This window comes from Arachis ipaensis, chromosome B10 (genome assembly GCF_000816755.2).
Source record: "Arachis ipaensis cultivar K30076 chromosome B10, Araip1.1, whole genome shotgun sequence".
NCBI lineage: Eukaryota > Viridiplantae > Streptophyta > Magnoliopsida > Fabales > Fabaceae > Arachis > Arachis ipaensis.
In genome coordinates, this window is record NC_029794.2 from 130,351,136 (window position 1) to 130,364,798 (window position 13,663).

Below are 13,663 nucleotides of genomic sequence, written 5' to 3' on the forward strand. Positions count from 1 at the left end.
ACTCCAACAAGACAAAATTAAAATATTACTGCATTTTATTCATGAGAAACAATATTTGTATTTTTTTTATATTTTTATGATATAAAAATTAATTTTTATTTTTTTCACTCTTTATCAACTATTTTTAATGCTAAAAATAAAAGTACAAAAACAATAATAAGAATGATCTTGTACATTACATTACGCTTTATATATTATTAGTGTGTTAATATGCACTAATATACTTATTACTTCAACTTTTTTTTTATAAATATGAATAAGAATAACAATTTTAGGATTAGATAAAATAGTAATGATGTTATAAGTAAAATTAATTATTAAAAATAAATTAAAATATACATATATTTATATAAAAATATATAATAATTAATTTTAATATATAAATAATATTTTTGTTATCTCATTAATTGTTTAATAAAATGTGTATCTACGTGTCACCTAACTTGTCAGAATGGATGTGTGATGAATGAATGACGTGGCAAAAATTGAATGAACTCAATTTCTCTAGCAAAATCTCGAACATATTGAAAAAAGAGAGTTGCAAATTAAGTTCATTTAATTTTTGCCATATTATTCATTCATCACGCATCCATTCTAACAAGTTGGGTACCATATACACTCTATTAACTTAACGTGCCACATCAGATCTTTGTTAACGGAGATAGCTACGTGGACAAGCGTGGACACAATCTAATATTTAGAGGGGTTAATTGGATAACTATAAATTTAAGGATCAAAATTGAGGTCGGTCAAAAATTTAAGGGTAAAATAGATTTCAACTCATTGTTATTGATAAAAACTTTGATTGTTTCATAAATTTATTCAATAAAAATGAGAAAATATTTGAAGTTATCCACCCATAAATCCATGTGAAGATGTGGATAAAAACAATGCGAGTAATATGGACATCATAAAAGGATTAATTTCTGACTATGTACATGTTTGTTAGAAAATGAAGGAAGACCATAAAAAGAGAAAATAAATCCAAAAAATATGGTGTGAAACAGTAAAAATTAAAAAGTCAATACATGCGGATATTGCTAAAGAAAATAAAGAAACAACAAATAAAAAACTCAATCCTAAATTTATTCATCTGATCCAATCCTATCCAAATATCCACCTAACTAACTAAATTAAGAAACCAACCAAGCAGTGCAGTATTTTAACCCTAATTTAACTCTTTTATCTGTTTATGATACATTATATAAAAAAAAATTAATTTTTAAAAATTATTTTATACATTATTTATATATAAAAATATTTTTTTGTGTTTTAGAAAAAAATTATACAAAATTTAAGCTTCTTTTCTAGTAAATTAAATTTATTATTATTGGCCAATAAATTATAACTCAAATGACATAGTCTCTCCATACTCATTTAAGAGGTTGCGGGTTCGAGTCTCTTGTCTTTGGTAAAAGTCAATGAATTATAGCTCAAATGACATAGTCTCCCCGTACTCAATTAAGAGGTTGCGGGTTCGAGTCTTCTATCTTTGGTAAAAAAAAAAAAAATTATTATTAGCTAAGTTGGGAAAAGACACATATCTCCCTTTTTTCAGTTTTTCTCCTCTTTCATTCCAACGGAACCACCCAAATAACGGCATATTTTCTGTATTTCTCAATTCCAATTGTCCAATTCAACTGCATTCTCTCCCTCCTTCTCCATTCTCTGAGAATCCGGTGACCTACCCCTTATCCTTAAATAAATAAACAGCTAACCTTAAACACTGTCCTCACTCTTTCTCTTTTCTACTGTTTCTTGGTTGGAATATAAAGGAACAAGGGTGGAGAAAGGGAATGGTGGTGAAGATGATGAGGTGGCGGCCTTGGCCGCCTCTTGTTGCGAGGAAGTATGAGGTTCGGTTGGTGGTTAGGAAGTTAGAGGGCTGCGATCTGCTGCAGTTTGACTCCCAAGAGTCTCCTAGATTGACGGTGGAGATTAGGTGGAAGGGTCCAAAACTCACTCTCGGCTCTCTACGGAGGACTCCACTCTCCAGAAACTTCACTAGAGAAGCGGATATCCTTGACACTGCAAGAACCTTGGCTCAATGGGACGAGGAGTTTCACACTGTTTGCACGTTCAATGTCAACAAGGACAATGCCTTCCATCCGTGGGAGATCGCTCTCACTCTTTTTAATGTCAGTCTACTCCCTTTTACTTGTGCCTTTGTGGGATTTGTTTAGAGAATGTATCCTGTTATTTGAAATTTGTTTACTCATGGGCCTGTGAATTACCATTTGATTGGTCAAGTTATTTCATTTACTCTGTTTTAATTCTTGGAGAACATGTTCTGTTTGGGAATTCCGCCACTGATCATTGTTTGTTTTGTGGTTCGTGTCCATTAATTTTAACTCTGATGTTGAATACGTTGCGTTGGTTTTTAACTTTTTGTGTTGCTAACATCTCTACTGACTTATTGTTTTCCGATGGATGATCGGTGACCTTCATGGACGAAATTTTGCAACTTTCCTTCCTATCAGAATGTTTATGTTTTAGTTGACTTTTTTTTTTCCTTTTTGAAGAAAATAATAATACTTAGCCAAATTGAAATATATTTTGTCTGCACTTTTATATGTCAATTGACAAGGGTATCTATCATTGTTACTTGGCTAAACAGCACTTTTCCTTCTGGATTGCAGGGACTGAATCAAGGGCCTAAGAGTAAGGTTCCTGTTCTTGGGACTGCTCTGTTGAATATTGCTGAATTTGCATCTCTAGCTGATCAAAAGGATTTTGATTTAAGCATTCCTCTCACCATTCCTGGGGTTTCTACCGAATCTTCTCCCTCACTTTGTGTATGTCCCCTCTCTTTTGTTTTATCTTTTTTAGCAGTCATAGTTATTAACATTAAAGCTTATCAATCCTTGTTTTGAATTCATCGTAGTACCTCTTGCCCTTATGCAGATATCGGTTAGCTTAGTGGAGTTAAGATCGGCGCAGGAAAGTGCTGACGTAGTTCAGAGATCTGTAGTTCCCCTTTCATCTCCCTCTACTCAGTCTGGAGAGACAAACTTGACAGAAAAGGATGAGCTATCTGCAATCAAGGCTGGCCTTAGGAAAGTCAAGATTTTTACAGAGTATGTATCCTCTAGGAAAGAAAAAATAGCAAAAACAGCGTGTAATGAGCTAGAGGGAAGCGAAAGTAGGTGTTCTAGGAGTGAAGATTACCCCATGGATTCTGATTCACTGGATGATTTTGAAGAAGGAGAATCAGATGAGAGGAAGGAAGCTTCCAGCTTTAGGAAGTCATTTAGTTATGAAAGTCTGGCATACGCAAATGCTGGGGTAAATTGTGAAGATGAAAGTTGTATTTACTACAGCTACAGGAAGTCAGATGATGGGTGTTCACAGATGGAGGATTCAACTATGTGTTCATCTGAGCCTTATTTGTCTCAAATGTCAAAGCGAAGCATATTACCGTGGAGGAAGAGGAAGTTGAGCTTCAGATCTCCCAAAGGTCACAAGGGAGAGCCATTATTAAAGAAGGCCTATGCAGAAGAAGGTGGTGATGACATAGATTTTGATCGTCGGCAACTTAGCTCTGATGAATCCTTTTCACTTCGGGTAAGAATAATCTCACAGTTGTTTCCTTTTGCACCTCTAGCATGTGCACTATGTTTTACTTGCAAGTTGCAACTCTTTAGTCTCTACAGTAGTTTTCTTCTTTGACAGTTTTAGCTCAGTCCTGTTGTCCTGTTTGGGAATGTAAATGTTTTACGATGAGCCATATGTTCACTAAAGAATTAGTGGCATTAACCTGGGAAGATTTTTTATACTTATTCTTTTTTTTTTTTGACTAATATTCAACACTAATGTTTTCACATTGTTTTCCAGTTGTACAAGACTGAGGATGACTCGTGTGCAAATTGCTCATCAGTGTCTGAGTTTGGTGATGACAACTTTGCTGTAGGGAGTTGGGAGCAGAAAGAAGTACTGAGTCGTGATGGTCACATGAAGCTTCAGACACAGGTCTTCTTTGCTTCAATTGATCAACGGAGTGAACGTGCAGCTGGTGAGAGTGCATGTACAGCTCTTGTTGCTGTAATTGCTGATTGGTTCCAGAACAATCATGATCTTATGCCCATAAAGTCACAGTTTGACAGTCTAATTCGAGAAGGCTCATCAGAATGGAGAAAACTGTGTGACAGTGAAACCTATAGGGAGCGGTTCCCTGACAAGCATTTTGATTTGGAAACTGTCATTCAAGCAAAGATACGCCCCCTTTCTGTGGTTCCAGGGAAGTCCTTTATCGGTTTTTTCCATCCTGAAGGGATGGATGAGGAGAGATTTGACTTCCTGCATGGTGCTATGTCTTTTGATAACATTTGGGATGAGATCACTCGAGTTGGAGAGGAGTGCCCAAGCAATGGGGAACCCCAAGTTTATATTGTTAGCTGGAATGACCATTTTTTCATCTTGAAAGTTGAAGATGATGCTTATTACATCATTGACACATTGGGAGAGAGGCTTTATGAAGGATGTAATCAGGCTTACATCTTAAAATTTGACAGTAATACACTAATATACAAGATGCATGATGCTGAGAAACCAAAAGGTGAGCAGCAAATTGTTGAAGCAGTACAAGTTAATGGTAAAGAGATGGATGATCAGTCAAAGAGTGAGTCAGAAAAGGAACTCTTGTGTAAAGGGAAGGAAGCATGCAAAGCGTACATAAAAAACTTCCTGGCTGCAATCCCTATAAGAGAACTGCAAGCTGATCTCAAGAAAGGTCTCTTATCATCAACACCTCTTCATCATAGACTGCAACTTGAGTTTAACTACACTCAACTGGTACAGTCTCATGCTGCAACCGAAACATCATCCATGGCTACTCCTGATACCCTTACTTCAACTTCAGCAGTTGAAACAACTTCATCAGTTGAAACATTATCCATGGCGGCTACTACTGAGACCCTCGCTCTTGTGGTTACCGAGACACCTGAGGCTTTTGCTCTTCCAGAAATCCAAGAATATGAGACTCTTACTCTTACAGTAACAGATGTTACTATGCAATCTTAACTGTAAATTGGAGAAACTGCAGTGATTCTAACTCGTGTCACTAGTTTTAAATTTTAACTTTTTTTTGTTTTTTCTGATTTGAAGTTAAATTTTAGTTTAACAAATTATGACTGACTCAAGGCTCTTGATGCCACATAAAAATGAATGTGGTGTGCTAGGTTTGTGTCTTAGTCTAATTTTATTTCTTGTGAAGGGTATCTTTGTAAATGATTCTGTGTAGTTTCATTTTCAAGAGGTCACAAACTTTTGGCAGTTGATAGATAAATGTAGTTCTCAAAAGATTCTACTTGACCAAAAACTTTTTATAATTGATTCGTTATCTTTTTTTTTTGGTTAAGTGGATTGGACAGTTTTCAATTTTAGACATTATATCCATGTATTACACACCCACACACACTACATGGATACATATTATGAGTTCTTAAACAACATCCAGCAAGGTTTGGTTTAGTGACAACTATGTTTGCCTTACTAGGAGGTGCAGTGGGTTCAAATCCTAGCTATGTCTAGGAAGTTGATATATGAAACCCATTGGGAAAGGGAAGGGGTGTGCGTGTGTAAGGGTATATCATGCCAATTTTCTTAGTGTCATTCAGAGTTTTTTTTTTGGTCAAGTTTCATTCAGCATGTGTTTCTATGATAGTATGAGGCCCATATTGGTTAATAGTTACGAAAAATAATTGAGCAGTCCTTGAATATAAGTATGATCCATTGTTGATGAATGTGGCTATGCTATGATAAAGTAGTGGATTCATGACCAAAAAAAAAAAAAAAGTAGTGGATTTGGTCTTAAGTGTGCTCTTTGATGGATTTTAGTTTTTTTTTCTCCACCTTTCGAGAGACCAAAGGATGCCCATACTTTCATCCTTGGTTATGTGAGGAAAATAAACTCACCCATGGTAAATTTAAAATCTTAGTTAAGGTATTGACAACCCATTTTCCTTATGAACCCGTCGGAAACGACTGTGGAGGAGGCTGACCAGCTACAAAGGAGTAAGAAAAAGCTTCGAAATGATGGAGGCACTTATATCGGAGAGACTTCCAGGATTCCCAGAGAAGAGGACTGGATGTATGATAAGACCACTTTTGTGGGAGCCAATGGAAGAAGGAGAACATATGCAGACCTGGTAATCCATGGCAGCACAGAGAATAATGAGGACTTTGAAGACTTGGATGAGGAAATGACCAACGAAGGGGAGTCTTCTGAGGAAGAGGAATCGGGGATGATGGAAGAAATGTTGGAGTGGAGCCAAGCACAGAGAGAGGCTTACAGGAAGGCACGTAAGGAGGAGAGAGCAATCCCTTCCATCACTGTGAACCGTTTACAGAATGGCATTTTCAACATCCAGGTAAATAAAGCTGAGAAGAAAAGACTAGAAAGGCCATGGAAACACACCTTGATTATCAAGCTGCTGGGAAGGAGTATTTCTTACGGGGTACTTAAGAGAAGGCTCGACACAATATGGGCGAAATCTGGAGGGCTAGACTTGATTGATCTAGGAAACGATTTCTTTGTGGTCAGGCTGTTCAATGAAGATGACTACTGGTATGTTCTGGAAGGAGGACCATGGATGCTTTTTGATCATTACCTTACTATCCGCCGATGGACGCCAGACTTTAATCCCTTCGGTGTGTCAATTAATAAGATAGCGGCATGGGTCCGTCTTCCTGACTTGCCCATTGAGTACTATGATAAGAGATTTCTGGGGACAGTCGGAGACCAGATAGGAAAAACCCTCAAGGTTGATATGAACACGACCAATCAATCACGAGGAAAATTCGCAAGACTGTTGGTGCACGAAATTGTGATCATCAACAATGGCGCCAAAGACTTGGTGCTCTCAAACGTGAATCACACTTTGTCACAACTTCGCACAACTAACCAGCAAGTGCACTGGGTCGTCCAAGTAATAAACCTTACGTGAGTAAGAGTCGATCCTACGGAGATTGTCGGCCTGAAGCAAGCTATGGTCACCTTGTAAATCTCAGTCAGGCGGATTCAAATGGTTTTAGAGATTTGATAATTAAAAGATAAATAAAACGTAAAATAAAGATAGAGATACTTATGTAATTCATTAGTGAGAATTTCAGATAAGCGTATAGAGATGCTTTTGTTCCTCCTGAACCTCTACTTTCCTGCTGTCTTCATCCAATCCTTCATACTCATTTCCATGACAAGCTGTATGTTGGGCATCACCGTTGTCAATAGCTACATCCCGTCCTCTCAGTGAAAATGGTCCAATGCGCTGTCACTGCATGGCTAATCATCTGTCGGTTCTCGATCATACTAGAATAGGATTCAGTGATCCTTTTGCGTCTGTCACTACGCCCAGCACTCGCGAGTTTGAAGCTCGTCACAGCCATCCCTTCCCAGATCCTACTCGGAATACCACAGACAAGGTTTAGACTTTTCGGATCTCAGGAATGGCCATCCATGGATTCTAACTTATACCACGAAGATTTTAATATCTCGGACTGGGTCCCCTGTATTAGATACCTAAGAGATACTCATTCTATCTCATCTTCATGTAGAACGGAAGTGGTTGTCAGGCACGCATTCATAGGTGAGAATGGTGATGAGCGTCACATAATCATCACATTCATCATATTCTTGGGTGTGAATGAATATCTTAGAATAGGAATAAGCTTGAATTGAATATAAAAATAATAGTACTTTGCATTAATTCATGAGGAACAGCAGAGCTACACACCTTAATCTATGGTGTGTAGAAACTCTACCGTTGAAAATACATAAGTGATTATGGTCCAGGGATGGCCGAATGGCCAGCCCCCATAAAGGTCTAAGATAGCATAAAACTGATCAAAGATGTCTAATACAATAGTAAAAGGTCCTATTTATATCAGACTAGTTACTAGGGTTTACAGAAATGAGTAATTGATGCAGAAATCCACTTTCGGGGCCCACTTGGTGTGTGCTTGGGCTGAGCATTGAGCTTTACATGTGTAGAGGCTTCTCTTGGAGTTGAACGCTAGTTTGTAATCTGTTTCTGGCGTTTAACTCCACTTTGCAACCTGTTTCTGGCGTTTAACTCCATAATAGGGCAGGAAGCTGGCGTTGAACGCCAGTTTGCGTCATCTAAACTCGGGAAAAGTATGAACTATTATATATTGCTGGAAAGCCCTGGATGTCTACTTTCCAACGCAATTAAGAGCGCGCCATTTGGAGTTCTGTAGCTCCATAAAATCCACTTTATGTGCAGGGAGGTCAGAATCCAATAGCATCTGCAGTCCTTCTTCAACCTCTGAATCTGATTTTTGCTCAAGTCCCTCAATTTCAGCCAGAAAATACCTGAAATCACAGAAAAACACACAAACTCATAGTAAAGTCCAGAAATGTGATTTTTATTTAAAAACTTATCAAAATATACTAAAAACTAACTAAATCATACTAAAAACTATGTAAAAATAATGCCAAAAAGCGTATAAATTATCCGCTCATCAACTGTGTGTGGAGATTGATCTGAACAAGCCTCTAGATGCCAAGTATTCAGTGAATGGCCAAAACTATTTCATTGAATATGAGGGCTTACATATGGTTTGCTTCAAGTGCGGTAAATTTGGGCATGTTAATGAAGGCTGTATGCAAGCGGGGCCATCGACTTCAGCCCAAACGGAGAAGAAGAATGCACAGGTAGGAGCTCAGGCGGGACAGGAGGAATCAGGGAGGAAGGAGGTTGATAAGGGCAAAAATGTCATTAATGAGAATCCTAATTTTGGTGCATGGATGATAGTACAAAAGCAAAAAAGGACAAGAAAATATGCTGCCAAGGAGAGTGGAGATAGTGGCCATAAGGATCGTGGGGAGAAGAATAATATGGAAAAGATGGCGAATACGACAAGATACGAGGTTCTGGCACAAGGCACAGATTATGAGCAGGCCAGATGCGACAATGAGAAAGGTCCTCGTCAGCAAGTGTCCTCATGCAACGTGATCCCAAACGGCGCACCAAAAGAGTTTCTTAATGGGAGTCAAATGAGGAAAACTAAAGCGTCCACGGAAAGAACATTTGTGGAGCCAATTCCCTTGGCCTAAGGTAATCCAACCCAAACACCTAAGAGAAAACCGAGTAACTATCAGGAGGGTAGCAACTCTGAGCCTGGTCCAGTCTCCTGGGCCAATCAACCAAAAGAAACCTTGGCCCACTTTTCCCCCATGCCTTCCTCAAACATACCAAATCCTTTTCAATCTCAACCCACTCTCTCAAATGAAACAGTGATAGAGGAGACCCCTATGGACCCAAACCTTAACCCAAAACCTCCGGACCCAACTGTTCCGTGCTTCTCTGGATCAGACTTAGATGAGGTTATGGCAGAAGGCACTTTGGCTGTGATGGAATGGGGTAATAGAGATGCTGCTCCCGTAGGGGAGGATATGAACTTGGCCTAAACGGGCCTATATGTTCTCAGAGTACACCTTTGAACACTGAAGCCTTAAGCTTCCTTCTTTTCTTGCTATAGTGATGATTATTTTCTCGTGGAATGCTAGAGGGGCTGCCAGCCCAAATTTCACTAGAGTTTTGAAAGAGTATGTCTCAATACAAGCCGGACTTAGTTGCGATACAGGAGACGAGGTGCAGTGGTATAGTTGCACAAAATGCTATTAAAAAAATAGGTTTTAACTTCAATTTGGTGATTGATGCTCATGGGTTTTCAGGAGGAATATGGCTCATGTGGAATAATCCCAATCTTTCAATTCAAGAGATAAGTAGAAACGAATAAGCTTTGCACATCTCAGTTTCATACAATCTAAAGAAATGGTTCCTTACTATCGTCTATGCTAATCCAAATGAAGATAGGAAAAGGGAGTTGAGAAATTATATTGCTAATCTGGTCCCTACAATGAACTGCCCTTGGATGCTCTGCGGGGACTTCAACAATATCAGTGACATAAGTGAAAAGAAAGGAGGAGCACCTCCCAACTTAGCTCAGATAAGGCGTTTTAGGGACTGGATGGACTCGTGCGGGTTCATGGATTTGGGTTTCCAAGGTACGCGCTTTACCTGGAGAGGTCCAATTTGGCAAGGCAGAGAAAGAGTCTTCAAGCATTTGGATAGGGCCATATCCAATCCTGATTGGAGGATCTGTTTTCATGAGGCTTGTGTAGAGACTCTACCGCGGATAAAATCCGATCACCATCCCATTTTGATTAAGTGTACAGGTAACAGTCATGTTCTGAAAAATAAGCCATTTCGGTTCGAATACATGTGGATGCAGCACAAAGAGTTTCAACCCTTTCTCAAGAATAACTGGAACAGAGATTTGGCCCTTGATGAATCTATAAAGGTGTTTGTGGAGAAAGTAAAGCAGTGGAACCACAACATTTTTGGAAATATCTTCAATCAGAAGAGGATTTTACTTAGCAGGTTGAAGGGGATTCAGAATTTCCCTAGATATGAGAGAAGCGAGTTCTTGGACAATCTGGAGGATGATCTTAACAAAGAGCTGGAGGTAATCTTGGATAGAGAACAAATGTTCTGGATACAAAAATCCAGAGAGACTTGGATGGTTGAAGGAGATCGTAATACAAGATATTATCACACCAAAGCCATTATTCGCCGAATAAGAAATAAGATTTTCAAGCTAAGAGATTCTGGTGGTAGCTGGATAGATAACCTGGACAATCTCAAAGATCATGTCTGTGCCTATTTCAAGCATCTGTTCCAGGAAACCAATCCCAACAGAGATTGTAATCTTCATACGCATACTACCTATCCGGAGATGGAACCAGGTGACATGCTCAAAATGAAAAGAGTTGTAGAGGCAGATGAAATTGAACAAGCCATATTTGCCATGGGGTCTCTCAAGGCCCCTGGTGAAGATGGATTACCAGCGGGTTTTTATAAAGCTAATTGGGAGCTGGTAGGTAGCAGTTCGAAGAGTTTCGTCATGAATTGCTGGTCCAACCCTAGTAATATTAAGCAGGCCAATAACACTTTCCTTGCTTTGATCCCCAAGAATGATCAACCAGAATTCGTTACTCAATTCAAGCCTATTTCCTTATGCAACGTTACTTACAAAACGATTACTAAGGTAATTTCTAATAGGCTAAAATCTGTCCTTGATAAAAGAATTTCTCCCACTCAATCGAGCTTTATTCCAGGTAGAAGAATACAAGATAATATAGTAATTACCCAAGAGATTATTCACAGTATGAGAAGATCCAATGCGAGAAAAGGGTCCATGGCTATAAAGATAGACCTAGAGAAGGCTTATGACTATCTTAATTGGAATTTTGTTGAAAAATGCCTTATGGAATTCAGTCTGCCTCCAGAAATGATTCACATTATTATGCAATGTATTCGGACAACTAGTTTCCAGGTTTTATGGAATGGGGAGCCTTCAGAGAAGTTTGCACCATCCTGTGGTATTATGCAAGGGGACCCTTTGTCTCCCTATATTTTTGTTATTTGCATGGACAGATTAGCACATTTGATTGAGGATAAGGTTGTCGTGGGCGAATGGAGGCCTTTCAGGATTGGTAAGCATGGTCTGCCCATCTCACATTTGATGTTTGCAGATGACCTGATGCTCTTTGGAGAAGCTTCTTGCACCCAAATGGAGGTTATTAAATCCTGTTTGGATAAATTTTGTGAAGCATCAGGACAAATAGTGAATGGCCAAAAAATGCAAGTTTTCTTCTCCAAGAAGGTTAACCCAGCTAGGAAACAGGAAATTGTTGATCTTGCTGGTTTCAAAGAGATGAGGGAAATCGGTAGATATTTGGGGGCATACATCTTGGAAGGAAGAGGCACCAAATGAAGCTACAATCATATTATTGATAAGGTGAAGGGTCGTTTGCAGGGATGGAAAAGAGATAGCTTATCGATGGCAGGGAGAGTGGTTCTAGCGCAATCAGCCATCATACCTATAGCCTTCTTTTCGATACAACATAGCAAGATCCCAAAGTCTATCTGCAATCAGGTGGAGAAAGAACAGCGACGCTTTATCTGGGGCGACGATCAAAATAAGAGAAAGGCACACCTCATAAATTGGAATACTTTGTGTTCTCCCAAGGAGGCTGGTGGGTTAGGTTTAAGGAAATTAGATGTTATGAATACAGATTTCCTAGCAAAGTTGTGTTGGGAAATGATAACAGAATCCTCTTCATTATGGACCAAAGTGTTATGGCATAAATACAATTCAGGAGATCAAACGCTCAACCCTTATGCCAAAGCAAATTGTTCGAGACTATGGAAAGCTCTTCAATAGATTTGGCCCTTTATAGGTGAAAGTACCGTTCACAGAGTTGGAGATGGCAAACACACCAGATTTTGGAAGGAGGACTGGCTTAACATGAATGGATGTCTAATTGAGCATGCAAATACAAATGGCCCAAATTTTGAAGAAGAAGCGTGGGTTTCAAATTTAGTTACTCAGGATGGCAAATGGAATATGGAGGAGCTCAGAAAGTACTTGCCCAAAGAGTTCATCCTTCGAATCAACGCGATCCCTGCTCCAAAGGAAACTGACCCTCATGACAATATAGCTTGGAGACATTCGGAGGATGGCAAATTTTCGGTCAAGTCGGCTTATAAAGCTCTGGCAAATCTACCAACTTGTCAGAACAGTATGTGGAATCAGATTTGGCACTGGAAAGGACCTCAGAGGATAAAAAATTTTATGTGGATAGCTGCTCATGGGAAACTACCAACGAACTCAAGGAGGCAAAAGTGGCTTGGAAATTCCCCTAATTGCTGTAATTGCGACAATCAGATCGAAGATACAATTCATGTTCTCAGAGACTGTATTGAAGCCAAGAAGGTGTGGAAGAGATTGGTCAAACCAGATGCCCTGCCTTTATTCTTCAATATCCAGGGGAAGGAATGGATTCAGCAGAGTTTAAACTTCGATTAGGGTAGCTCAGTTCAGGTGGAGTGGGTTAACACTTTCATGGTGGCTTGTTTCAAACTATGGAGTTGGAGGAAATGGAAATCTTCCAGGATCATTATAGAAGACCTCCAATGACACACTTGATTATTCAAGAAGATGCTTTGAAAATTCAAAAAAATTTTAGGCGAAATGGATCCAACCCTAAGCAATATACTCTCATGAATATTAAGTGGGACAGACCCCCTGATGGTTGGGTAAAATTGAATACAGATGGAGCGGTAAAAAACAACCCAGGCAAGGCAGGATGTGGTGGAGTGATTAGAAATAGTGAAGGCTAGTGGATAATAGGATTTTCTAAAAATATTGACTTTTGCACAGCCTTCATAGCTGAGCTCTAGGGAGTGTGTATTCGTTTGGAGGCGGCAAGGACGCTGGGTTTTTCAAGAGTGTGGGTGAAATGCGATTCAAAAGCGGTGGTGGAGAGCATTTTGAGTCACAAGGAGAAGACGGGTTCGGGTTCAGCGCTATATCATAGAATAAGAACCCTTATCGATGGAGACTGAAAAATTAGATTCACACATGTCTAACGAGAAGCGAACAGATGTGCAGATTGGCTTGCTACCCATAGCCTGGAACAGAACCTGGAGATTAGATACTGGAATTCACCTTCACCCTTATTTAGTTCCATAGTTTTTGATGATGTTTTTGGGGCTTCTATGCCTCGTAATATAACCGTTTAGTTTTTCCTTTGTCGTGGGCCTTTGGCCCCTCAATCTACCAAAAAAAAAAAAAA

General features: G+C 39.1%; 2 protein-coding genes across 3 annotated transcripts; both read left to right on the forward strand.

Moving 5' to 3' along the window:
- LOC107624170 lies at nucleotides 1,525–5,350 on the forward strand. Of its 2 annotated transcripts, XM_016326645.2 has the most exons (5): nucleotides 1,529–2,138; nucleotides 2,640–2,795; nucleotides 2,905–3,564; nucleotides 3,835–4,578; nucleotides 4,630–5,204. In XM_016326645.2, exons 1-5 carry the CDS (start codon nucleotides 1,797–1,799, stop codon nucleotides 5,017–5,019), a joined length of 2,292 nt encoding a protein of 763 aa, XP_016182131.1. In that variant the 5' UTR covers nucleotides 1,529–1,796; the 3' UTR covers nucleotides 5,020–5,204. The 2 variants fall into 2 exon arrangements, with proteins under 2 accessions (XP_016182130.1, XP_016182131.1); XM_016326644.2 differs by having other exon boundaries at nucleotides 1,525–2,138; nucleotides 3,835–5,350.
- Nucleotides 5,964–9,073, forward strand: LOC107621335. The gene is made up of 2 exons (XM_016323366.1): nucleotides 5,964–6,761; nucleotides 8,588–9,073. The coding sequence occupies exons 1-2, from the start codon at nucleotides 5,964–5,966 to the stop codon at nucleotides 9,071–9,073; spliced, it is 1,284 nt and encodes a 427-aa protein (XP_016178852.1).

What these genes read in the sequence shown, in the direction of transcription:
- LOC107624170 (XM_016326644.2), top strand. Translation starts at nt 1,797, where the DNA reads ATGGTGGTGAAGATGATGAGGTGGCGGCCTTGGCCGCCTCTTGTTGCG. An exon ending in TCGCTCTCACTCTTTTTAAT is followed by an intron (nt 2,139 to 2,639) that starts GTCAGTCTACTC and finishes TCTGGATTGCAG; the next exon opens with GGACTGAATCAAGGGCCTAA. An exon ending in ATGAATCCTTTTCACTTCGG is followed by an intron (nt 3,565 to 3,834) that starts GTAAGAATAATC and finishes ATTGTTTTCCAG; the next exon opens with TTGTACAAGACTGAGGATGA.
- LOC107621335 (XM_016323366.1), top strand. Translation starts at nt 5,964, where the DNA reads ATGAACCCGTCGGAAACGACTGTGGAGGAGGCTGACCAGCTACAAAGG. An exon ending in AGATAGGAAAAACCCTCAAG is followed by an intron (nt 6,762 to 8,587) that starts GTTGATATGAAC and finishes GTTTGCTTCAAG; the next exon opens with TGCGGTAAATTTGGGCATGT.